The 24164-nt window shown below is 34.0% G+C and overlaps 2 protein-coding genes and 1 pseudogene across 30 annotated transcripts; 1 reads left to right on the forward strand and 2 right to left on the reverse strand.

Annotated features, from left to right (window-relative positions):
- Positions 1–459: 459 nt before the first annotated feature.
- On the forward strand, positions 460–6197 carry LOC107942296 (probable ADP-ribosylation factor GTPase-activating protein AGD14). 25 transcript variants are annotated; one of them, XM_016875929.2, is made up of 14 exons: positions 504–829; positions 903–967; positions 1062–1170; positions 1757–1818; positions 1956–2043; positions 2160–2221; positions 2303–2399; positions 2594–3070; positions 3805–4482; positions 4586–4750; positions 4832–4936; positions 5019–5108; positions 5354–5550; positions 5628–6197. In XM_016875929.2, the coding sequence occupies exons 3-14, from the start codon at positions 1072–1074 to the stop codon at positions 5767–5769; spliced, it is 2262 nt and encodes a 753-aa protein (XP_016731418.2). In that variant the 5' UTR covers positions 504–829; positions 903–967; positions 1062–1071; the 3' UTR covers positions 5770–6197. The 25 variants fall into 25 exon arrangements, with proteins under 25 accessions (XP_016731415.2, XP_016731430.2, XP_016731432.2 ...); XM_041112805.1 differs by having other exon boundaries at positions 1066–1170; XM_016875928.2 differs by having other exon boundaries at positions 906–967.
- Positions 6198–8057: 1860 nt separating this feature from the next.
- Positions 8058–12910, reverse strand: LOC107942285 (probable serine incorporator). Of its 4 annotated transcripts, none has more exons than XM_041112815.1 (13): positions 12653–12910; positions 11286–11588; positions 11028–11101; positions 10714–10873; positions 10547–10571; positions 10317–10406; positions 9930–10101; positions 9754–9827; positions 9363–9432; positions 9127–9198; positions 8917–9056; positions 8677–8750; positions 8058–8472 (listed from the first exon to the last, which is right to left on the reverse strand). In XM_041112815.1, exons 2-13 carry the CDS (start codon positions 11476–11478, stop codon positions 8414–8416), a joined length of 1203 nt encoding a protein of 400 aa, XP_040968749.1. In that variant the 5' UTR covers positions 11479–11588; positions 12653–12910; the 3' UTR covers positions 8058–8413. The 4 variants fall into 4 exon arrangements, with proteins under 4 accessions (XP_040968749.1, XP_040968750.1, XP_040968751.1 ...); XM_041112816.1 differs by having other exon boundaries at positions 8917–9050; positions 12653–12909; XM_041112817.1 differs by lacking the exons at positions 8058–8472; positions 8677–8750 and having other exon boundaries at positions 8917–9045; positions 12653–12909.
- A 7961-nt stretch (positions 12911–20871) lies between these two features.
- Positions 20872–24164, reverse strand: LOC107902835 (leucine-rich repeat extensin-like protein 4; annotated as a pseudogene). The gene has a single exon (XR_005926914.1). The product of XR_005926914.1 is annotated as a leucine-rich repeat extensin-like protein 4 (transcript).

A 24164-nucleotide genomic window follows, 5' to 3' on the forward strand; every position in this document is an offset into this window, starting at 1 on the left:
CGACTAAGTTTGAGTGCACTAAAACGCATTATCTTCTAATTTATAAGTTGAGAGAGACTATACTTAACTCTAGGCATTGTGTAAAAAAATCTAAATTACAATAAAAAAATTAATTGAAATATATCCGAATTTAGTTAAATTTGCAAGAAACCAATTTTGATTTTTAAGCATCAAATATGATAAAGTGAAAGTTCTACCTTTGTAACTTATCAGTTTTATTAATAATTAAAAATAATCTTTGAATTTTAATTAACTTAATTTTTAAATTTAAAAAACATGAGTATTCTTCTATTTAATGTGTTCGGTGGACAATAAAATGATTTTTTTTTTAAAAAAAAAGGAAAATCATAACTCCGTTATTTATTAGGGGAGTGGCAGTTAAGTAAATAAACTTATTAACGGTCAAAAAGTAGACTAAAACCGTCAAGGAAAAGGGCAACTGCACGGGGACAAAACCTTTTCTCTCTCCTCTCTTTGTCCGAAAACAGGGTGAAAAAGTTTCTCTCTCTTCGTATTTAAAGAAAAATAAAATAAAATAAAAAAGCTGGGTTCTTGCTCTTAGTTCTTCTGAGCTGTACCAAAGCTTCTCTCTGTAGTTATCAACACTCGACCTGCAATTTTCTCTCTTGATTCTATATATTTAATCTTTTTTTTTATTTCCCTATCACTTATGTAACGATTTTGTTGGCGTTGGATCGAATTTAATTGATTAAAAAAAGGCCTCTCGACGAAAGTTTCAAACAAAGTTTCCTTTTCTTTTTCTTTTTCTCGGTCAACTTTTCTAAGGTTCCAAAGACGTCCGTATTTTATCTATTTGCTCTGTTTCATGGTACAGACCTTTGCCTTTGGTTAGTTGAATTTTTGTACGTTGTAATTTTTTCTTTTCCAATCTGTTTGATTAGCAGGAAAAATGTTGGCTTCGTAAGGAAGAATAAGGAGTTTTGATTGTTTAATTTTGCTTGGCAGGGTAAGAATGTTAACTTAAGAAAGTTTTGTTTTCGGTCGACTCTTTTTTTCTTTTTAATTTCTAGTTCATTCATTGCTTTTGTTTTTAAATGTAGAAAGGGTGTGATGGCGGGTCGAGTGAAGGAAGACGAGAAAAATGAGCGAATTATTCGGGGTCTTCTCAAACAACCTGAGAATCGTAGATGTATTAATTGCAACAGTTTGGTATGTTTTTCTCTTCTTTTTATTGATTTTTATTTTTTATGTTTTGATTCCATGATTGTAGTCAGAGAAGCTTGCTTTGAACGGTGGATTATTGTGTTGTTATATGCGAATTGTTCATCAAGTATCTGGTTTTGGGATTTACTTTTTGATACACTTGCTTTTATAGCTTTGAATTGATTACAAGTTTGCGACAATGATGTTGATGAGTATATCATTGATACTTATGTATATATATCTTACTACATGGAAAAATAAACCATGAATTTTGTGGAAAGAAAAGGAGATGGAATAACAGAAGTAGGTTCTGCTTAGAGTAGTACTTATGAGTTGTGATTAGTGAAAGCCTGCTTAAAGTTTCTATAATTTTTAGAATTTTCACTCTTAAAACTTTTGGGAAGTTTTGGTTGTTCCATAAACTATTTGTTTGAATATCCTCCTAAAATGTTTCTTCTGGAAATTTCTCAGTTGAAATATATTTTTTGCAACACCTTTCTTGTGCTAAATTGAGTGTAATGTCCTTTAATGTGTAAATTATGGAGTGCATATACTTTCTCTGTTTGTCACTACTAACTTGTTGGCTGAGCAGGGGCCTCAATATGTCTGCACAAATTTCTGGACATTTATTTGCACCACCTGTAGTGGAATACAGTAAGTGTTCACATTTTCTCACATTAAGTTCTCTTCAGATATTGGCTGCTCATTTGTTTATATCTGAGATTTTATTGCCTTTGAAGCCACAGTCATTAGGTTTACTAAAAGTGGCTCCTGGTTTTAATTTTTTGTAGCCGGGAGTTCACACACAGAGTTAAATCAGTATCCATGGCTAAATTTACTTCTCAAGAAGTTAGTGCTCTTCAGGAAGGGGGAAATCAGGTAGACATAAGCGTTCTCTTGCTACCCCTTCCCCTGATAAAGTAAAAAAGAAAAGATTTATTTCATGTGTGATGTTCTAGTTTCACTCTTTTCTTGTTCCTTTTGCATACTTGCAGCATGCGAAAGAAATTTATTTTAAGGAGTGGGATCCGCAGCGTAATTCACCTCCCAAGAGCAGGTCATCTCTCAAATATCTAATCTTTTGAGGTCCTGTGCCTTCATTAGTTACAATGTTTCTGAGTCAAAATTTTGTAACCAGCAATGTTGAGAGGCTTCGGGACTTCATTAAGCATGTCTATGTGGATGGAAGGTATAGTGGTGGGAGAAGCAATGACAAGCCTCCACGAGGAAAGACGGTAAAATGCCCTTCCATATTCTTATTTTCCATTGAATGTGAATCAATTATAAAGTTGTGAGATGGGATACGATAGATTATGAAATTATACGGTATGTTCTGTTTCCTGGGGAGGGAACTTTTAGATAATCTGATATTATTGAATCTGCAACAGAAGTGTTGTATCATGATTTTCTGAATTTGTGCATTATCCAGGGTGACAAGGAAGACTTTTTTGAGAATAAGAGGACAGATGGATATCAGGGAGGGTCCAGAAGTCCACAATATGAAGATACACACGAACGCCGGTACAGTGAAAGGTCCAGTCCGGGGGGAACAAGTGATGACAGAAATTCCAGATATGGTTATGATGAAAGGCAAAGTCCTGGATACAATCCAGAGAATCGAAAATGTGCTGAATATGTAAGAAGTCCTTCTCGTCCTGAGATTGTGAATGACTGGCGTCGAGAAGACAGATTTGGTAATGGGGGGAAATTTGAAGATCGTAAAATATCTAATGGAGATCCAAAGTTGGAAGGGAGGTCACCTGAGCGACAAAAAGATTTAGAGTCATCCAGTCCCCCAGTAGTACGTCCCATGAGAGAAATTTTGGGTGAGAATGTAATACCCCTTCGTATAAATGACCCTCTGAACACAAATGGCGGAAGAACCGGTGATGGCCCTCAGGCACAGGTAGTTTTTGCTATGTGCTATGTAACAAAGTTTAACATTATGGTTGGGGTTTTGTTTTGGTTTAAATCTTTTCTTTGTTTTTTCTGCTGTTCAGATCCTGCAAAAAGATGGCTTTTCATCTTCTCTCTCAGAAGTAATTTGTTTATGTCTTAGCATGATGCCTTTGAATACATTGCAAAACCCTATATTTTTGGCTGGATTTCTTTTACCACAATTAACCACTTCGCACCCTTTTTCCTCTTAACTTCACTTTTTCTTCTTTCTTTCTATAGTTGTAGGAGTATTTGTCCAACTTTTTGTGGACTTGACTTTTTCCTGTTGGAATTCTATCTATACTATCTAATTTTCATTAATTGAAACCTTTCATTATAACCAATAGGTAGCCTATGTTGAAAATGACTATTCTAGACTTAGTGATTGATAATGACAAACTTCTGAGTTATGGTCAATTTGGTTATGATACCGTGGCAGTTTGCTCGTGTGAATTAATGTACCATTTAAGTGGAATATAGGTATAACTTGGGTGTCAATTGTTACCGACATAAATAAACTTCGTTGCTGTTAAAGAATCATCCATCTAGGGCTTTGCAGGACCATTTGTTAAAATTATTTCCTTTCCTCTTCATTGCATGAGAAAAGATGTTTTCTGTCTTTCTTTTTATTTTCAACTTTTATGCGGGTAAAGAAATAGGAACTGGACTTGCTGTAGTTTTCTTTTTTTTTTCTTTCTTTAGCAGAGAACTGCATCTTCTAGCCGCTTGGGGTCTACCAGCGGGAACCCAGCAGAAGTCAAGTTGGAAACGACTGGGAGCTTAATCAACTTTGATGCTGATCCTGAACCTCCAGTAGCTTCTGCAGTTCCTCAGACTCAACAGACAACCATGACTCAATCCATTGTGCAGCCAGCTAGATTTACCAATGAAAATAATTGGGCCTCTTTTGATTTTGCCCCTCAGACAAATGTTTCTCAGGCTCCTCCAAGTGTGAACACCATGGAATCTGTTCTTTCTCAGTTGTCAGTTCCAACATCTGTACCTGGTCACCTATCAGGACCATCTAGCGGTGTTGGTGATCAGGTAGCTGCTCCTGTGGGCAATGTGAATGTAGCACCTCTTGGTGGTAATTCCAATGTGGCCTTCACAGGGCAGATCAACGCATTACCCTTTGGTACTACTGCTCCTGCAACTGCAGTAGTTAGCAATTTCTCAACTGTGCCTCCTACAGGTGCTTTTACAGCTACCCCTGGATTAACACCAACAATGCCCGTCAGCAGTGGTTCCCAGGATGGTGTTAATAACGCTGGACAATGGCCTAATATGCAGCAGCAACAGACTTCTTTTTTCTCTGCAGCTGACAGTCTATCTACTACACATCAGTTTGTGCCACTTGGTGCTGGAGCTACAGCCAATCAGGTGGGAAGTATTTTCTATTTATTTATTTAGTTATAGATTAATAATTTATAATTGACAATTTGTTCACCAAATTCAATAATTCCATGTTGTGCCTTTCTGGCAGCCATGGAATTTAGCTGTTTCCCAGCATACGCAGGGACCTTTGAGTGCACCTGCTGTTGCGCAAACACCTCAAGTTGCCTCAAAAGTTGTCCCGGATGTCACTTCCACTGTTGTATCACAGCCTCCTTCGGAAGCAAAAGCAAGTGGAAGACAAGAATTACCCGCGGTAATTTCTCTATTAAAGACCAAGGACACTGTAGTTTTGATGTGGGGATTACTTATAGTGTTGGCTTCTTGATCTTCGCAGGATCTATTTACTGCAACCTATCCTTCCTACCCTGCAGCTGCACAAGGATGGCAAACTGGCCCACCACGTGGGATGGGGTTCACAATGCAATATAATACTGCAGTGGTACCGTTATATTTCGTTCTTTTGTACTTTAACTGCATGTCTAGTTATTTGATTAATCGCTTACAGTTCTGCATGTACTTAGTTTCAGCCAATGACTGCTTTTCCACAGTCATCAAGGTCAGTAAACCCATTTGATCTTGGTGGCGAAGGACCTCCTGTTCAAACTCAAACAGTATGTGACTCATTTCTTTTAAACCATCTCATTGTTGTGGCACTGACTGAGTTGGTCCTATTGGGTTTGAGAAATCTGTAGTAACTTCATGATAAGAGTTTATAATGCTGGCATGCTGTTTGTTTGAGATATAATTTTAAATTTCTAAATTTTGATTGAGGTAGAGAGAAAAAAAATGAAAGGGGGGGGGGGTTTATTGTTTCTATGAGTTTGCATATTTATTGTTTTTCGCTATCTTTTTTTAGTTCGTGTTGGTTGTGGTGCAGTTCCCTTCAATGGCATCCTTACAGGGTGCTCTACCAATTATGCCACGTCCTGGTCTAGTGCACACTTCTAACCTCAGTCCTCCATCGTCAGCATGGATGCCACCTCAGTCTTTACCCTATGCATCACGGCCACCTTACCCAGGAGCACAATTACCTAGCAACTTGCCACCTTCCAGGTATACCATTTCTCAGTTATTGGATCTTTGGTTACTGGCAATGTCTTCAAGTTATATTCACTGCTTTGTATCTGCAGCCATCAAAATGGGGGCATTGGCAATGAGGCATCGTTTGGTTTTGTAAATACCGATCAACAGATGGGTGGTAGATTCTCAGCAGCACCTACCCCACAGCCTTTCCCTTCTGTTGGTTGGGGCAACCCGTTCGGCCGAATCTAACGAGCAATGCCATCCTGGACCCCAAGTCTGGTTGAGCCCAGCATCTTCTTGTTGCAATATATACTACCTATTAAACTGTTGGGTGTAAAGTTTTGGGCTTTATTTCGAATGATCCAAAAGTTCCCTTTAACAGATTTAGTTTTTGATGCTCACACACAGAAAGAAAAAGAAACCTAGCTAGTGAGCGATCCGATTGTTTTTTTAGGGTCTTTTTCTTTTGGGTGCAGATACGATGTCGTTTTGCAGTTTTCGTCGAGTGATCTGTGTTTTGCGTGCCTACAAATTGCGACATTTTTCTCCTTTTGCTTTTTTTTATCCCTTCTCCTCATTAGTGTTTGTATGATGTTGCAGTATCTGAATGAGCCTGGTTAACCATTGTCAAATTTTGTAACTTTTGCAATGTAATATATTAGTTAATATTGAGATTATTTTGAGAAATTTGTCTTTTCAAGGAGGGAAAAAAATTACTTTGTGATATTACTGTGGTCAATCCTAATTCATTTTAGATTACCGTAAATCAAATATAAATTTATTAAATTACTATATATACGCTTTTAAAATATATAATATCTTTTTTGAGTTAAAAAAGTGATAAAGCTCAAAATTGTAGATAAAAAAATTTGATACATCGATTTTAATGTGGTGAAATTATATACATGAAGTTTTAATTTTGATTCAATTATACATTTTAATAAACATATCATTTTATATTTTTACATTGAAAAATATAATTATTTATATATGTAATATTTAAACCTAAAAAGATATTACATCAATAATAACATTACAAATTAGATAAAAAAATTATATACAAAATTACATGATCAAATTTTATGTGTACTTTTAAAATTTCTCTTAAAAAAACGATGTGCCACATCACCAATCAATTTGTTATATGTTATCAATGATGTGGTGCATTTTGATTGATCAAATTTTTTGTAGCGATGTTAGTTTTTAGGAACAAAAATGAGTAATAATGTAAAGTTTAACTAAATTGCAAAAATAATAATTTGAGGGACTAATATATGAAATAAACAAAATATGTGGACTTGTGTGAATATGGGTAAGATTCGGCCTAACATAAGTGTGTGTAAATTTTGCATATTTTGTGTTTTGTGCAATAGGGACTAAATTGTAACAACTGTAAAATGTCAGGGGTAAAATGGTAATTATCCCATTTATGTGTTTTTGGACTAAATTGAATGAAAATATGTTTGAATGAGTTTAATTTGTATTGAATTAGATCAAGAAATGTAGAAATCAAATTTGGATCGAGGGAAAACCAAAGTTGTCGACTAGTTGTCTTGTCCCAATTACCGTTGTCCGAGGTAAGTTTATAAGCAAATAGGTGTACTTAATTTTAATTAAATGCAAATTATTTATGCTGGAATGAAATATATTAATTTATATATGCAATATTCGAATATTGATAAGCTTGGAAACTATGTTTACGACTTCGTTTCGATCGAGTTACGACATCTGAAAGTCCCGCATGAACCTTAGGAATAGCTAGGATACATATGTCATGACATAGGATTCCGATATGTGATGTGCGAGTAAGACCATGACATCGATATATGTGTGCGAGTAAGACACATTTTATACGTTGGCATCGATATGTGACTCCGATATATGTGTGCAAGTAAGATCCTGTCTGGGACAGTGGCATCAATATGTGGTTACATGTACGACCAACGTCTGAGACATTGGCATTGTACTATATGTGTGAATATCCGAGTGTCCTATCCAATTTTGAATGGTTCAACGGGCAAAGATAAGTTGGGTAAGAAGGTATAAATCGGGCTAAGTGACCAGGTATGTGATAGTTGATTACCTATTTGAAAATAAGGTAAGGTGATTATTTGATATGTGATACAAACATATGTATGATGTTAGTTTGAATTTGTGAGTAATTGTGTAGTATATTCGACCAAAGTTAAACATATGATGTTAGTTTGATAATTTTGACGTTTTTGAGATCGTTGCTTCGAGTACTAGTAAACCCATGCTTGAATTTTTTATTTTGGTGAATATTTTGAGTTATGCCAGTTTTGAAAGCTTGTGATTTTTTTTGTTTGATGATGAAATATGAAAGATATGTTTTGGGTTAACATGTTTTAAATTGGAATTTTTGATGATTTTGAGTACTTAATATTTTAAAAATTTTATTAAATTGATGTTACACCAATTTAATTACAAATTTTATATAATTTTAATTATTTATAAAATTGAATGGAAATAGAAAGACGAATATCTTTTTCTCAAATTTTGAATTAAAAGAAAATAAATTCAAAGGAAATATGCTTTTTGACTTTTCCAACATTATCAAAAATGTAATTGCCCGAAGCTTTTTTGTTTCTTCTTTTTTGAAAGATAAGTTAATATCTTTCATCAGTTGCGTATTTACAAATAACAATTGTCAACAGATTTTCACTTTAATATTGAATAGTCTACCCCCTCCCCCCCAACTTTTTGGACCAAATTGAACATCAAATATTTCTTGAGCAAAATAAATTGACATTAATTTAGATCCCAGGCTCTTCCTCCACTTTAAACCATGCTTACTGTTATATGCTTCAATTCCTTCCTGTCTTCAATTTTATAGTGTCATGTCCCATTTGAACACCACCTTCCAAAAGCTTTTTCAGGCACTTTCACTTGTTTGTCTCCACTTCAATATAACAGGAGCCACCAGCATCCACACTGCAACCACATTCATCTTACTCTTTTAATCATCACTAAAGCATCCAAAACTCGAGCCAACATCTACGTTACTCGACACATATTTGGATACAAGTACAAGGCATGGTATTTAAAATATGCAAAGGAACTTTAAAAGAAGTTGAATATACTCGTATATGACACATACTCAAATCCGGACAAGTCTAGTTCTAGTTAAGTACTTACAGTAAACACAGACGGCTAGCCATTCGTTCACTATTCTCACCCAAGTACTGGTCCAACCAACATCAATTGTCCATCTGCAAAAGTACAATAGAGCACACATCATTTTTCAATCGATGCTTTAGTATGTTGCCTGGAATATATGTATATATATGTGCCCATTTATTCATCTATTTGCAGCTCTAGTGAACATTTATTCAAAATTCAATATAAATCAAACTACAAATGCACGAGGAGACGTACCTTTTAATAGTATGATGAGTATTCCAGCCAATCAATAGCATTGCGAAGTACATAGCTCCAGTGGCAAAAACGAAATGGAAGAAACCGTAACCATATGGTACTGCATCTTCAGTACGGGCTTCCTTTTTACTGAACTGCAGCTGTTGTCAGATAACATTCTCATGGAAAAAAAGACAACAAATAAACATTTATGAATCCAGAAGAACAAACCTGAAAACATTGAGAATCGATACCGGTAGAAAAAGTAGCAATAACCATAGCCAGTAAGGCAACGATAAAGCTCTGAAAGAATTAAGAGAGTTATTATCATGCTCCTGGTAAACTTTACAAGATATTATTATTAGTCTTATATGTAGCATAACTGGTCAAGCTGCAAAAGTTAGATGAGTAGTCATCAGTACTTCGGTCAAAAACCCTCGATAGATTTTGAAAGAGAGAAATATTACTATGATGGTGAGCCAATCTGTCTTGTTTGAAGCCTCTGCCTTTCGGTTGCAACTTTCCCCTGCTGGTTCACTGCAATCACAGAATTGTAATAAAGTTGAAATTTGATCAAATAGATAGGGAAAGATGGCGATCGTCTCAACCTTGAAAGGACTTTAAAGAGCAGTGTATTCGATTGTTGAAGTTATGAACTTATCTACTTCGACTTAGCAATAGATAGATAGAATACTGTTGATCTCATTATTGTTAATCTGTTATATTTTCAGTTTTCTTAAGATGGTGACTGGATACGAAGGGATGGTCGGTTTTAGCGGTTGCAGTTTGTAACCGTGAAATGTTAATGAATGCACTCTAAAACATATTAATTTAAATCTGAAAAGCTTAAATTCGTACCTTCTAATGGCACACCAACAGATAAATACCACATAAAGCCCCATGAGCCCTGGAGTTAAGAAGCCAGAATTGATCTGTTTCAGGGAAAAAAGATAATAAAAAAAATCATGAATTCGATTAAAAAAACGTGTTATAGAATTTAAGAAATGAACGTGACACGAGTGACTGGAACATACTTTTGGGTGGAGGGAAGCACTAGTCATTAGTTGCAGAAGTACCAGCGTCCATGTGATGAAGAAAATGTTAAGGAGGCAGGATGGTTCTGGTGCATACCAAATGTACATCATGATAATCCCAAATATGCATATAATATATGCAGCAGTAGCAAGTAACATCACATGGATGTGGCTGCAGAAAAGAAGTAAAATTTTTAGCAGCATTAAAACCAAAATACATACCAAAGAGTAAATAATGAAATGTCTTTAATCACCAAAGACAAAGAGGGATACACGACCAAATTGTTTTGACTGTTATGAAAATGGTTTCAACTCTCTAAAAGCATTGAAGAAATGTAAGATGATTTTACCAAATTTCCAAGAGTTTATCAAACGGATGAGGCTTACCATCTTTCTGCAGTTTTCTCAGATTGACAACAATCATTCAGCCATGTAATGAAACTGATTACGCTTACGAGCTGAACTAGGAGAAAGACCCTGAAAACGACAAACAGAAAATAAGATCGAACGAAGTGTAACATAGGAAACATCTTCAACTTCCTCAACAGACTATTCTATTAAGATTGTACATGGTTTATATAGAGGAATTTATAACAGGAATCTATAATACCCCATACCCGGCACCAAAATGCGCAATCTCCCCTGCCAATAACAGCAACACAAGGAAAAAGGAGGAAAAGAACACAACATATCAGATCATTGATGTTGATTAGAGCAAAATGAAAGATGGAGCTAAAGTACTAGGATTGATTATTGAAAGAGGGTTGAAGAAAAGAACACGAACCATATATTTGTACGATGAAAGTAGGAACCAAAAAGGAGGTAACTGTCAAGGCAATCCAGAGGCCAATCTTTGCAGACCACCATCCGGAATGCCATGAATCTCTGCAATTGTACATCCTTGAGTTGCCAGCAGTTGAAAGAAACATTACAAAACAGAAAGCCTATAATTCAATTAAGGAATAATCCAATAGGCCCTTCGCCTCAGCATTCTAGTATTTGACATTCTACATCTAACTGTTGAGCTCTAAATGCCACTATTATCAACAAAGGAATAGTATGTGTGTGTATCTATCTATCATTATGACATGAGGATACAAAACATCCCAAGCTCACACGTAGGACTCCTTCGGCGCCCAAACAGCCACGGCCACCTTGGCAATTCTTCAGCTCTGCAAACCACATTCCCACATACATGCTGATTAACATTATCGACATTATTATCATAGAGCTCTAAACTTAAAAACAGAAAGTCATGGAATGCATTTATTGTAAATACAAAAAGCATTTATTGTATTTGTAATCCATTTATCATTTTAACAAACAACGTAGATGCAATGCAAAGAAGCAACTTACTTTCCATTTCAGGGAAGGCATTGTGGCCATAATCCCGAACAGCCCAGGCCAGCAAATTTGAAACCAGGAAGATCAATGCATAGGCATATCTAGCCATCCAAGGATTGGAACCATTCCTGAACTGGCTAAACCAGGAATCATCCTTGAAAATCCAATGCCTCTCGTTGCGGTTACTTCCTAAACCACTCTCCATTTTCACTTTCAAACCCACAAAAACTTTCCACTCTTCATCACATTACAGATTCATATGTTTCCAAGAAAGCAGAAAGCAGATGATTCCAGTTCACTGGAAAATCTTGTTACCTACAGTGAAACAACCCCCCCCCCACAAAAAAAAAACAATAAATAACAGTAACATTAATATAATCATTGTTTTTACTTGGTGGATCCATGATTACCAGCACCTAAATGTCAAAAAAGTGAAGATTTCGAAATTTGTGCTTACGAAAAATGGATTTCGGCTTTTGATGATTTGGGTTTATATTTTATAATAAAGCCTAAAATTGATGCAAACAGGATTATAATAAATAATAAAAAAAGATTAAGCTATTAATTTAACTAACTAACTGATCACGAAGAAAAGCCATTTCTCATCTGAAACAACAAACTTTCTCTTACAAGTACAACAAATAAGAAGCTCAATTATTGCGTGCAATGCACGGCAAGTTTCGAACCTTTTTTTTCTTCAATCAGAATTTGATTAAAACCCATTGGATCAAATTATTTTTGGCAGTGATTTGAGTTCATGCAACAATGAGGACAAGCATCACAAGAACAGTAAAGAATCACTTTTTTTCTTTTTAATTTGCTGAAAATGAACAAAAACAATTTTTTTTATTTCTTTTCTGCATGAAAAAGCGTGCAAGGATTAACAGATGAGTAAAGGAATCTTTGAATTTCTTTCTTCTATTGTAAGCAGCCCTTTTTCAAACAAAACTGCAGTAAGAAACAGAAAGAAAAAACAGTGTTTTGACCCTTTGAGACTATTCTAAACTTCCTAATCAAGTGATTTGATTTGAACAGTTTAAAACAGGGATATAATGATATCAACATGTAATCTTCTATTTAACAACACTCAATTTATGTTTTTGTGTATTGATCGTTTTGTTTTGTTTTCCAGTTCAAGTACAAAAACAACTACTATGATTTTCTGCCAAGGCTGCTCAAAGTTTAACATATTAAGTGAAAATAAATGAAAATTATTGTTATGAAATGAAGGAACTCAATTTTCTTTCAGAATCTGAAACATTGTCCCATTTGCATGTGTTTTGAAATCGTTTTATTTTTCATCAAACACCAACCTAGCATTAAAACATAAGAATCATAAACTACAGAGCAATGCAATCTTTGAAGAAATGAATGTATACCTCAAAAACGATTCAGCACAAAGCATTAAGATCCAAAATGGAATCGTTGCAGCAAAAACAAAGCAGGCCTCTCTTCCTCTCTCTGTTTCCCGGAAACAAAAAAAACAGAGGAAGAAGAAGCAAACGCAAACAGAGAGATATTTTGTGATTTCTTTTTTTTTTCCCCTTTTTTTGGCTCTTTTAAAATGGTGTGTTCTTCAGGGAACTATAAAGAAAGAGAGAGAGGGGGAGGATTGCTTTACCAGTTTTTGCTTCCTTTTTCCTTTTTATTTTTTCTTTTTCCCGCCGTAAGCTTTATGTAAACGAAATTAAAATTTATTATATATTTTCAAAATATACTAAATTATGCTACGCCGAAAAAAATTAGGGACAATATATTTATAAAAAATAATATGAAATTTTAATTTAATTTTGGTTAAAATTTAAAATAACAAAATTACTATTTTAAAATGTGTAGTTTCTGTTCAAATTACCTAGTTATTTTTTTTGAAATTATTTAGACTTTAAATTTATTTTTATAATTTTTTATAAAATATAAAAATACATATGTAAATTTATTTTTAAAAAAAGGAATATGTAAATTCATTAATTAGTACATCATGATGCCACTGACCACCTCAACTTATTCCATACCTTTATTTCACATATTACTTTTTTTTTTAAATTTAATTTTTTAACTTATTAAAAAGTTGTGAGAACTATGAAAATGTCTATTTATTTTGTTTAATTAACTATTCCGTATTCACATGTTTTATTACATCATAAATATGGTTAGAGAGCATTTTATATTAAATAAACTAGCTTGTAAAGTCACTCATTTTATTTACCCAAAAAAATATAATTTATATTATATTAACTAAATCATCAAATCTTCATTTATATTATAATTTTTTAAATTTTAGTGTATAATATAATAATGACAAAGGCTGTGTTTCTTTCGGCCTGAGATCTAATGCTTAAGAAGCACTCATGAGCAGAGAAAGTGGGGGCAGATGGCAAAAGAAAATTGATTAATGTTTTCACTCCAAAGGCACAAAAGATTTTGCATGCACGCTTAAGATAAAATGATGCTGTAGGGGATTATCGTGCAAAAAATGCCATCTCATTTCTCTTTGTTTGGTTGTCGAGAAAAAGAAGCAAAACTTGGGTGAGAAAAAAACTGTTAACCTTCTTTGTTCTTTAAGAACAAGGCATTTTGTTGGTTCAAGTAAATCTTTGTTTTTATTTTCCTGTTTTTGTCTGTTTGCTTAATTGTACACCAAATGGAAGAAAAACTATATAAATTTGGCACACCCCTTAACCTAGAATTTTGTGCCCATTTTTATTGCACATATTTTAAACAAAAAAAGGAAATCTTTAAATCTAATTAATTTACAAAAATCTATAAAACTTATTGCTTTGGTGAGAAAAAGGGTAATTCAAAGGGATTAGTTTATTTCGAGTAAAGAAATTAGGTGGATTTTATTGGTTATAAACCTCGACTAAATTTTATTCAATTAAAATGATTTATTAATTTTAGAGAAGCATTGAATAAGAATGACCAACTTTCAATATATTTTTATATATATATAAAATATTTATCAGCTTTTAGAGAAGCATGTCTTGTAACTTTTATGATAATTTTTTCGGACACCCACCGCAAGTAATGATTGAACCTATTGTCAATCAAATTTTTTTTTAATTAATGAATGTGTTTCTAGATTTTATTATAACGAATGTTTTGAGACACGATTTAAAATAATAAAAAAATAACTATTTAATGATGTCAAGGTGTCAAATCTAAATAGTATCTATAATTATCGTAAAGAGAAAAATATTAATGAACGTATAAAGAGAAATTTCTCGTGATTAATAATAATTTTCTCATTAAAAGAAAAAAAAAACAAGCTAAAGAAAAGAGAAGGTATCAATAAATATTTTCATTGTACTGTTTCTCTATGTAAGAATTCATAATTAGGTGTACATGAACATAATAATCAAAGATAAGAGAATTAATAAGATTTATGAAGGTAACTACTTCTTCACCAACTTGTTTAAATGGCAATTATTAGATTTTTTTTCACAAATTTGCACGTTGGGTTATGTATAAATATCCTAATTTTTAAAAAAAAAAGAGTTTTTTTTTTCATTTAGGACAATTATAGGGTTTCTCACTTAAATTAATTGATTATTTATTGAGTAATTATTTGTCCACTCGTTAGTGAAGTAAAAAAAGTCCCATAAATAAGTTTAAAATGATGTAAGTGTCCTTTTAATTATTTAATTATTGATTCATTATACTCTAAAAAGTAAATGACATCGATTAAAATCCGTTTGTGGAGTTTTTTTCCTCGATTCACTACTAGTAGTTATTTATATACTAATATATTAAAAGTTATTTTGCATTTAGAATATAACTGAAATTATTCTAAAAAAATAATTGAATTTAATAAAATACAACTACCTCTCTATGAAAGTATTAAAAAATGTTAGAATATACTCTTCATACATTTTAAATTTAGTCCCTTTATTTTTATTTTTAGGAATTTAATCATTTTAGTTTTTACATTTTATATTTTAAATCAATTTGTTAACACAGTAAAGTTTAACTATTAAAGTAGCTACAGTAACATTTTAAAATTTAAAAAAAAATCCACTGAATCTCAATCTTATAAAAAAAATTAACTATATTAACAATAAAATTTACATTTTTATATTTAAAAATAAAAAATTAAATATACAAAAAGCAGAAGCACATGAAGTAGGTTAAGATGGTTTTTTTTTTTAACCTATATATTGGAAAACTAACAAAAATAAGTTGGGTATTATCATACGTATACTAAGACCCTTATATTAACTACATGATGCTACTTATTGAATAGCATTCAATTTATAAACTCAACTAATTTTAAAGTCCAACCCACCTTTTTAGTGCATGTAGATATTTGTATCGTACAAATCTTTTATGAATTAGGGATTTGTACAAATTAATGGAATCCTTTCTTCCTGCAATAAAATACACGATTTGGGGGGGTGTTAGTTTCGAAGGCTATTAATGATATTTTCAAGGACCGAAATTATATATTAAATAAATATAATTTAGATTTTTAATAAAAGAAAGAAAAAAGTAGCAATAGTCCAATATGCAATAATAAAGCAAATTAAAAAAAAGATTAAATAGTTTTCATGGATCCTTCATGATACGGCAATATGAAAGATTCTTCGAATAGGGTTCTTTTTTTATAAAAACTTTTTTATTTCAGTTTCAAAGAGTATCTTCCTTATTAAATTTGCACTCACATGAAGTTCATTTTTGGACCATACAAAATTGAACCGTCCCTATAACACCTAACAGAATGTAAAAGAACATTCTTTTTCCTTTAAAAAAAAAAAAGAAAAAATATTATGGATTTAGACGAAGCTGGCTTATATGCGAAAAGTGCAACGAGACAAAACAATTAATGTTGTCCATAACATTCACTTTGTCAACTCTTATGTTTTGTACGCAAGTATTAATGAATGTCGTAGAAAAATGCTTGGCTATTTTCTTTTTATCGGATCAGCTGCTTTTAAGTATTCGAGGCTTGTCCTGTTCTTTTATGTTTTGATTTAGATTTCATTTGTTGTAGAGATTTTTTATTTTTTATTTACATAACTTAGGGTAAAGTTATACTTATTATTAATTTTGAAATTTGATATTTTCTCAATTTAATTATCGAATTATTGTTTGTTAATCCGGTATTATTGGTTATTTGAATCTACTGGATCCAAAACTGGTTGAGGTATAAGTTTGAAACAAGGGGTTTGGTTCAGTTGACCTATGAATTGATCGTCCAATCAGTTGGACTAATTTGAATCAATTCTCTTAAAATTTAATTTTTTCAATAATTTATTCAATTGAATGGGACAGCATCAGTCGAACCAAAAATTGATGATCCGAGTCTGATCACTTTTTAACCACCAATTTAATTCTAAAACCTTGCCTTGAACTTGAATTTAATTAAAGAATGATAGTATGACACTCTGAAATTGTGTCATGTCATTACCACCTAAAATTTAAAAAAAATATATATTTTTACTAAAATTAAAAATAAAAATTTTAAATGATAATATGATACAATCTCAAAATAGCATGTAAAAGAATTAAAATTCAACTACCAAATTAAATAATAATAATTTTAATAATAGCATGGACAAAAAGAAATTAAAAGAGCAATATGAAAATTAATTAAGATTCTGTCAAAAACAAAGCCAAATTTTATGTGGTGACGATGGTCGAGAATAGAGATAGAGATAAAAGAGAATAAAAAAGATAAGATTTAATATTTTGAAATATTTCAATTCACAAAAGCATCGAATAATTTCATAAATTTTTGCATTTATATGTTTTCTTTTTTCCAGTATTTTTTATTTAAATTTCATTTGTTTAAATATAAATTTCGAATTGTCAATTAATAAAATCACTTAAACCCCCCAAAAAATGAGAAGTAAAGTAAAACAAATTAATAGAAAGGAAGAAAGAGGGTTTAAATGTTACTAAAATAACGTCAATCAAGGAGGCGTTGCAGCTTAAAATTGAAGGCTAATAACACTTTTTTTTTTTCTTTCTTATTCATGAAATCTGTAATTATTGCTCATAATTAGTGTGTTTTTCATATATAGAGAGAGAGAGAACCAAATGATAGATGTACAAAGAAAGCAGGGATCGAAGAGCATGGAATTCCCGAGACTGAAATCATGAATTTAATCCAGCGTGTTGGATCTCATCAAAATTTTCAGTTTGGGATAGAGGAAATAATTATAAATATTGATATTCAAATTTTATATTTGTTAAATATTAAATTTTTTAAGAGTGAAAGTAATAAGTTAATTGTTAATTTACTTTTTGGGCCTCAGATAATAATTTTTTACGATAAACTTTTGAAATAAAATTATAAATTATTTTAAAACTAAAGCCAATTTTATATTAATGAAAGAGATAAAATGCAATTTCTTTTTTTATTTTAATTAAAAGATCAAAAGTCATGCATGTTCTCCTGTCCGAGTAGCCTGGTTTTGCTTTTGACTGAATAAAAGAAGCTTTAAAACCTGAACCTTTTCATTAAAATTGGGCTGAATAGTTGAGCTCAACTCCTAAATAAGTTTTTGGGCCCAAATCAGAACATTTTGTATGTCCAAGTGGATATCTTAGGCTTTTATGATCTATGCCCATTAATAAATAAAAAATTCAATACAATTTTTTTCTATTGCCCATGACCCTCAAATTAGAATTAAGCTGGTTATTACAATTTACAATAATGCCAGTTGATCTAAACCCCAATAATATGAAATTCTTTTAAAGTAATAAATATCAATGGAATATTATTTAGTACATTGTGATTGAAGTTTTGGATTTCATAAACAGGGTCAAGCGGTTAACAAGTATCTTATAAGAGAATTGTTTAAAAAAAATACATAACAATATTTTTCAGATTACTTGTGGAATAAAAAATACATTATTAATGTATCAAATATTAATATGATGATATATTTACTTTTTAAATATTATATAAAATTTATTCTCAAATTAATTGATTAATATACATTTTGAAAGGAATATATATACAAGGGAGGATGTATGGGCTGGGCCGGACACTCTTAAAATGAAAAATTTTTAATTTATGTTCTTTATAATTTATAAAATTTTAAATTAGTAAAGATAATATTATATTTTGACCGTCTCAAAAATAATAAAGAATTGATTTAATTTTTTAAAATTTATAAAGATATAAACTATTAACATAAAAAAATTTATAATTTTACCCTAATAAAAATACATAATTTAATTATTAACGAAATTCGAATGATTTGACTTTACTCCTCCAAAATTCACTTAAAATACGAATTAGCGCATTATACATAGGATTGTATTCCATTATCGACATTTAATGGCAGAGAAGACACTGCGTAGTTATTACCACCTAACGCTCAGTGATGGAAATTATTGACAATGGTTTCATTCATCAATGGCTACCTAACACCCAAAGCTAAATGTCCTCACCATTAACATGAATGTGTTATAATAATTCATATGCCACGTAAATGTACAAATGACAATCAAATTATATGATTAAGGTTGCATTAAAAAGGCAGCAACCCAATCCAATCAATAATCACATCAATTTAATACTAAAAAAACCATTGCGTGTGAAATCCCCACATGAAAGGGGTTGAGGTCACAATAATCAACTAATATTCTAGATTCTCACAGGGATATAAATCCTCTTTAATTATCTGCATTTCTTAAGTGGCATCTAGTTATGTATTGGTTTGTTTCTAACAAAACTTATCATTGGGGGTGTTGGTTATTTTTTTCATAAGCAAATAACATTGACTTCTATAATCTTTTGTCATTAATATATGTGAGCTAATAACAGCCTGTCCTCCCCCCAATTAAATGATAATTAGTGTCCAATTTTTTTTGAGAATTAATATTTTGGAGGCATTCAAGTTTTACATTAGCTTTCTGTTGTGCCCCATGTGACTATCAACTTTAATAGGACCCAGTTATTACTATTATTGGTTGGATATACTTGCATCCTTATCATTCAATGCCAATTACCTTTGTTGCCTTACCTTTTAAATTTCTATAATTTAAGCTTAAAAATTGGCTGCCTCAAGAAATTTTGAATGCCAATTACATTCATATAAATGTTCAAGCATTTAATTTTGTATATTTTTTTTTCATTTCACGTTGTGTTTTAATTATTTTTTTGTCTTTGTGTCAATATGTGGAAGATTAAGCTGGTTTTATTATTTTAGTATAGTCATGTTATGATGTACTTAATCATGCTATTATCCAACAGCCGGCTCTTCTTTGTTGAAATATTCCATTCCCTCTTTTTTTAATTTTATTCCAGTAGCAGGTACAAAATTTCCCCTTCATTTTAGAGGGAACTATAACCCCTAAGTCTCCATTATGCTCCGGTATTATGATTTAAATCATTCCATGTGTGTATCATCTCACTTCTTATTTCAGTTTGGATTAACTGCTTGTAAGGTATAATTTAGTCTAATATAATATACAGATGCGAGGTCAAACAGCAGTAGTGAAAGGTTGAAAAAGTGGGCATCTTTCTTTATTAAATGGGGTTTGTTTTAGCGGTTGAAATTTGAAAACAAAAAAGCCAAAATTCCGAGTTAGAGCGGCGTAGAGTTGTGTTTGTGTTGGTTTTAATTAGACTAATACAGGGCCAACACCACCCTCTCTTTATCTTAAAAAGGGTGACAAAAGAAAATAAACAGTTACGGTGATTCATATATATCACATGCTCCCAAGTCTTGTCAGTGCCAGACAGCAGTTTAGCAATGTTGTTTTTTTCTTCCAAAGAAAAAGACTTTGATAAGAATGGAAACAAAACGCTTTCTTTTTGCTGCCCAAACATGCAGAAAGGGACTTTGGCAATGTAACTGGTGTTTGTGCTAATGTTGGGCTTGACAAAATGGCAATGATGGCCATGGTTGAAGCAAACTGGTTGGAAAAAATGCGTTTGACAATTATTTTGATTGGTATATCATTGAACTTCATGGTGCTCGCATTCCATGGGGACTCAGCTCAACCATACAACAATGGGGTCTAAGGAAGATAAGGCAATACATAGTGGGGATGGTTGAAAATGTTTTTTCTAGTAAAATCCAGAGAAGAACAAGATGGACTAACAGTCAACACAGCACCAGGCACCAATCATGGCATATCGGGAGTGTTGAACAATTTCAATTTTTTCCATGTTCCGATGGGTTGTTAAAAAGAGAAAAGTGTGAGCGTGAAGAAATCTGGTTTTGAAACTCCAAATTTCAAATCAAACCCACCATTAGGGGGGTGCACATGGGACTAAATCCCAACAAATATTAATCAAATCATAAAAAAGTTGATCACGGATTGAATCCCACCACCCAAATTAAAGTAGAGTAGGTGGGGGCAACTTCAATGGCTAGGCCCCATTGCAGTCCTACGAAAGATCTTAGTTACCACCTGCCGCCTCCCATGAAATTTCCCAATATTTTTACCAGGATTGCTGTATCTACTTATGATAATGCTAAAATGCTGGAAATTATAAAGTGTTTCCAAGAAACAGGAAAGGGTTTCTTCAAAATTAAGATTCTAATCTTAAACTCAGAATCCACTAACAAACATGTTAAGTAAGATGCCATCGAGGGGAAATGATAAACCAAAACAATCAAATACAATGAAGAATAAATGGTGAACATAAAGGAATGACTGAATTCTGGAAAATAATCAAATACAAGTTCATCGAATTATACCCCCCCAAAAAAAAACAAAAGTATGATAGTAAAACAGAAAAAGAAAATAGAAGAGAATAATAACAATAAAAAGCCACAAACTAGCAGCAGTAGCAGCGGCGCCGGCGGCTGCCATTGTAAGCCTGGAAAATTATGGTTCTGAAATTTTCATCTCTATACATACAACATTCTCTGCAACCTAATCTCTTTGTCCATGCCATTTTTATTTCACAACTCCAAATACCCATAACAATTTTCTACTAAATATAGAATTCTCCTCTTTCAAACTCTCTCTCTCTTCTTTCCACCATCTTCAATAACATTCATTGAAGCGGTCAAACCTATGGTAGACTTTTTTTTTTTTTGGTTAGAATCTCTTCAATGAGCGATGAGAATTGCTCCCCAAGAAGAAAGAAGAGTTGTTTTTTTTGGAGATAATGAAATGCAAAGAATAAGAAAAAGAAGCCGTGATGATAGCCAAATACAATTTTGTGAACATTTTTTTTTTTTGCCTTTTGTGGTTTGTGAAGAAGGTTATGAGAGGAGGAAATTTCTCAAAAGAATCAATAGAAAGGTGGCGGAGGAGGTGAAGCGTATGACACTCCAATTATTGGTGGCAATGGTCCCTCATACACAGGAGCTGGAGGGGGTGACAGTGGTGGTGGTGGAGGTGAATGGTAAATAACTGAAGGTGGTGGTGGTGGTGGTGAGGAATATGTTACAACGGGTGGTGGTGGAGGTGAATGGTAAATAACTGAAGGTGGTGGTGGTGGTGGTGAGGAATATGTTACAACGGGTGGTGGTGGAGGCGAATGGTAAATAACTGGAGGCGGTGGTGGTGGTGGTGGTGAGGAATATGTTACAAAGGGTGGCGGTGGTGAAGGTGATGGGGGCGGCTTGTAATGAATTGGGGGAGGTGGCGATGGGGATGGTGGTGGTGGCGAATACTCTACGCATGGTGGTGGTGGCGGTGGAGGAAGTTCTATACATGGTGGAGGTGAAGGTGGAGGTGGAGAGTGAACCGAAGGAGGTGGGTAATAAACAGGGGGTGGCGGCGACGGTGGTGATAAATATGGATAAATTGGTGGAGGGGAGTGGGGAGGCGGTGGTGGAGAATGTGGTGGGGGTGGGGGTGAATGATGTGGCGGTGGGGGTGAATGATGTGGTGGTGGAGGAGAGTTATAGTAGTAAGGAACTGGTGGCGGCGGGGAGAACAATAGAGGGGGTGGAGGTGGTGAATTTGGTGGTGGAGGTGGGGACCTCACACAATATATTGGCGCAGGTGGTGAGGGTGAAGGGGCGGTGGTAACGGATAAGTAGGTGGCGGGGGTGAAGGCGGTGGAGGTGATGGATATGTAGGGGTGGGGGTGAAGGAGGTGGAGGTGATGGATATGTAGGGGGTGGGGTGGGGGTGAAGGAGGTGGTGGTGAGGGCGGTGGAGGTGATGGTGGTGGAGGAGGTGGAGAGTAAATAGGCGGTGGTGGTGGCGGAGGCGAAGGAGGAGGAGGCGAGAGAGGTGGTGGGGGAGGTGAATAAACTGGTGGTGGAGGGGGAGGGGGAGAATAAACGGGTGGTGGGAGTGAAGGAGGGGAGGCGGAGAGGATACAAGGGGTGGAGATGGTGGTAGTGATGGTGGTGGCAAAGCAACAGGGGGAGAAGGGACCGGAATTGGCGGAGACGGCGGAGGAGGGGAAGGCAAAGAAGGAACAAAAGGAGCACATTTAAATGAATTGCAGTCCACTGGCCTAGACAAGAAAGACTTACACTGCGCCGCGCTTCTTTGTAAAGGTCTTGCAGGCAAGCAATTTCTTCTATCATCAAATGCACGTAAGTTCAAGCAAACCGGCGGCTCTCCAGTGAAGAAATTGTACGAGAATGTGAAGTTCTGCAACTTGGGTAATTGACAAACACTGGCCGGAATTTTTCCAGACAACATATTATGAGCCACATTCAGCTGCTCAAGGCTCACCAGTTCCCCAATTTGGTCCGGCAAAGGACCCATCAACTCATTAAAGCTAACATCAAAAACAGTCAAGTTCTTAAGATTACCCACTTCTTCAGGCAAACAAGATCTCAACCCATTGTTCATCATAATGATTTCTTCAAGACCCGTCATGTTACCAAGACTCGACGGCACACATCCATGGAACTTGTTGTTAGCCAACACAATAACAGAAACTGGAGAGTTACCAAAGTTGTCCGGAAGGTTAAACCTGAAGCGATTGTGGTTGATGAAAATGGCATCCAAGTCCTTGTCGAACAGTTCTTTTGGTACGGTCCCTTCAAACTCATTGAACCTCAAATCCAAGAATTTAAGTGAAGGCAGCTTGAGAACCACTTCAGGGAACTTACCAGCAAACCTGTTGTTGCTAAGATCCAACTCGAACAGTCTCTTGAGCTTGATAAACTTGTGTGGAACAGTACCACAAAAACGATTAGAGTTGATGTGGAACAATGCAAGATCAGTAAGTAAACCAAGCTCTTCCGGCAAGTACCCAGCAATATCACCATGGTTTAGATCAATGCCAGCAACAGTATTGATTCTCTTGTTATCAAGTGCACGAGCACAGAACACCCCAGTGTAATTACAAACACTAGATCCAACCCAGTCACCAGTGAGATTGTAAGGGTCGGATAGTATTGCTTGTTTCAAAGCTTGTAAAGCTATGTAAGCATTTCTCTGCCTTGGGTTTTCAAACACAAGAGATGGGTCGACAGTGACCTTTTCGCCTCTATCGCCGAACTCATCTCTGTAATAGAGGAGCTGGCGTTGCTTGATGTATGAAACTTCCTTGTCCGTAAGACCTCCATGACTAGTAATGGAATGCTGCTCCGACGAACAGAAGAGGGCGAACAAAAAGAGAAGTGAGAGATGAAAAGAATGGAAGTTGATGATATTACTCTTCTTCTTCATCTCACATGAGACATTTGATTCAAAAAATGCCACTTTTTTTTGTGTGTTTTGTTTGGTTTTGGCTCTAGAATTCTCACCCTCTAAAAGCTTCAAAAAAGCTTTGAGTGAAAAATGTGGGTTCACTTTGAGATCCAAGGGAAGAGATATGGATTTTGGGGGGTTTGAGGAGAGAGACAAGGGGATGAAAGGGTGTTTTTCTAGTAGGAATTGTAGGGCATGTGCTTGTGTGAGAGAAATGAAAATAACAATAATAAAAAGGAGAAGAAAAAGAGACAAAGGGATGAAAGGGTGTTTTTCTAGTAGGAATTGTAGGGCATGTGCTTGTGTAAGAGAAAGGAA

The sequence above is a fragment of the Gossypium hirsutum genome, chromosome A05 (genome assembly GCF_007990345.1).
Source record: "Gossypium hirsutum isolate 1008001.06 chromosome A05, Gossypium_hirsutum_v2.1, whole genome shotgun sequence".
Lineage (NCBI taxonomy): Eukaryota > Viridiplantae > Streptophyta > Magnoliopsida > Malvales > Malvaceae > Gossypium > Gossypium hirsutum.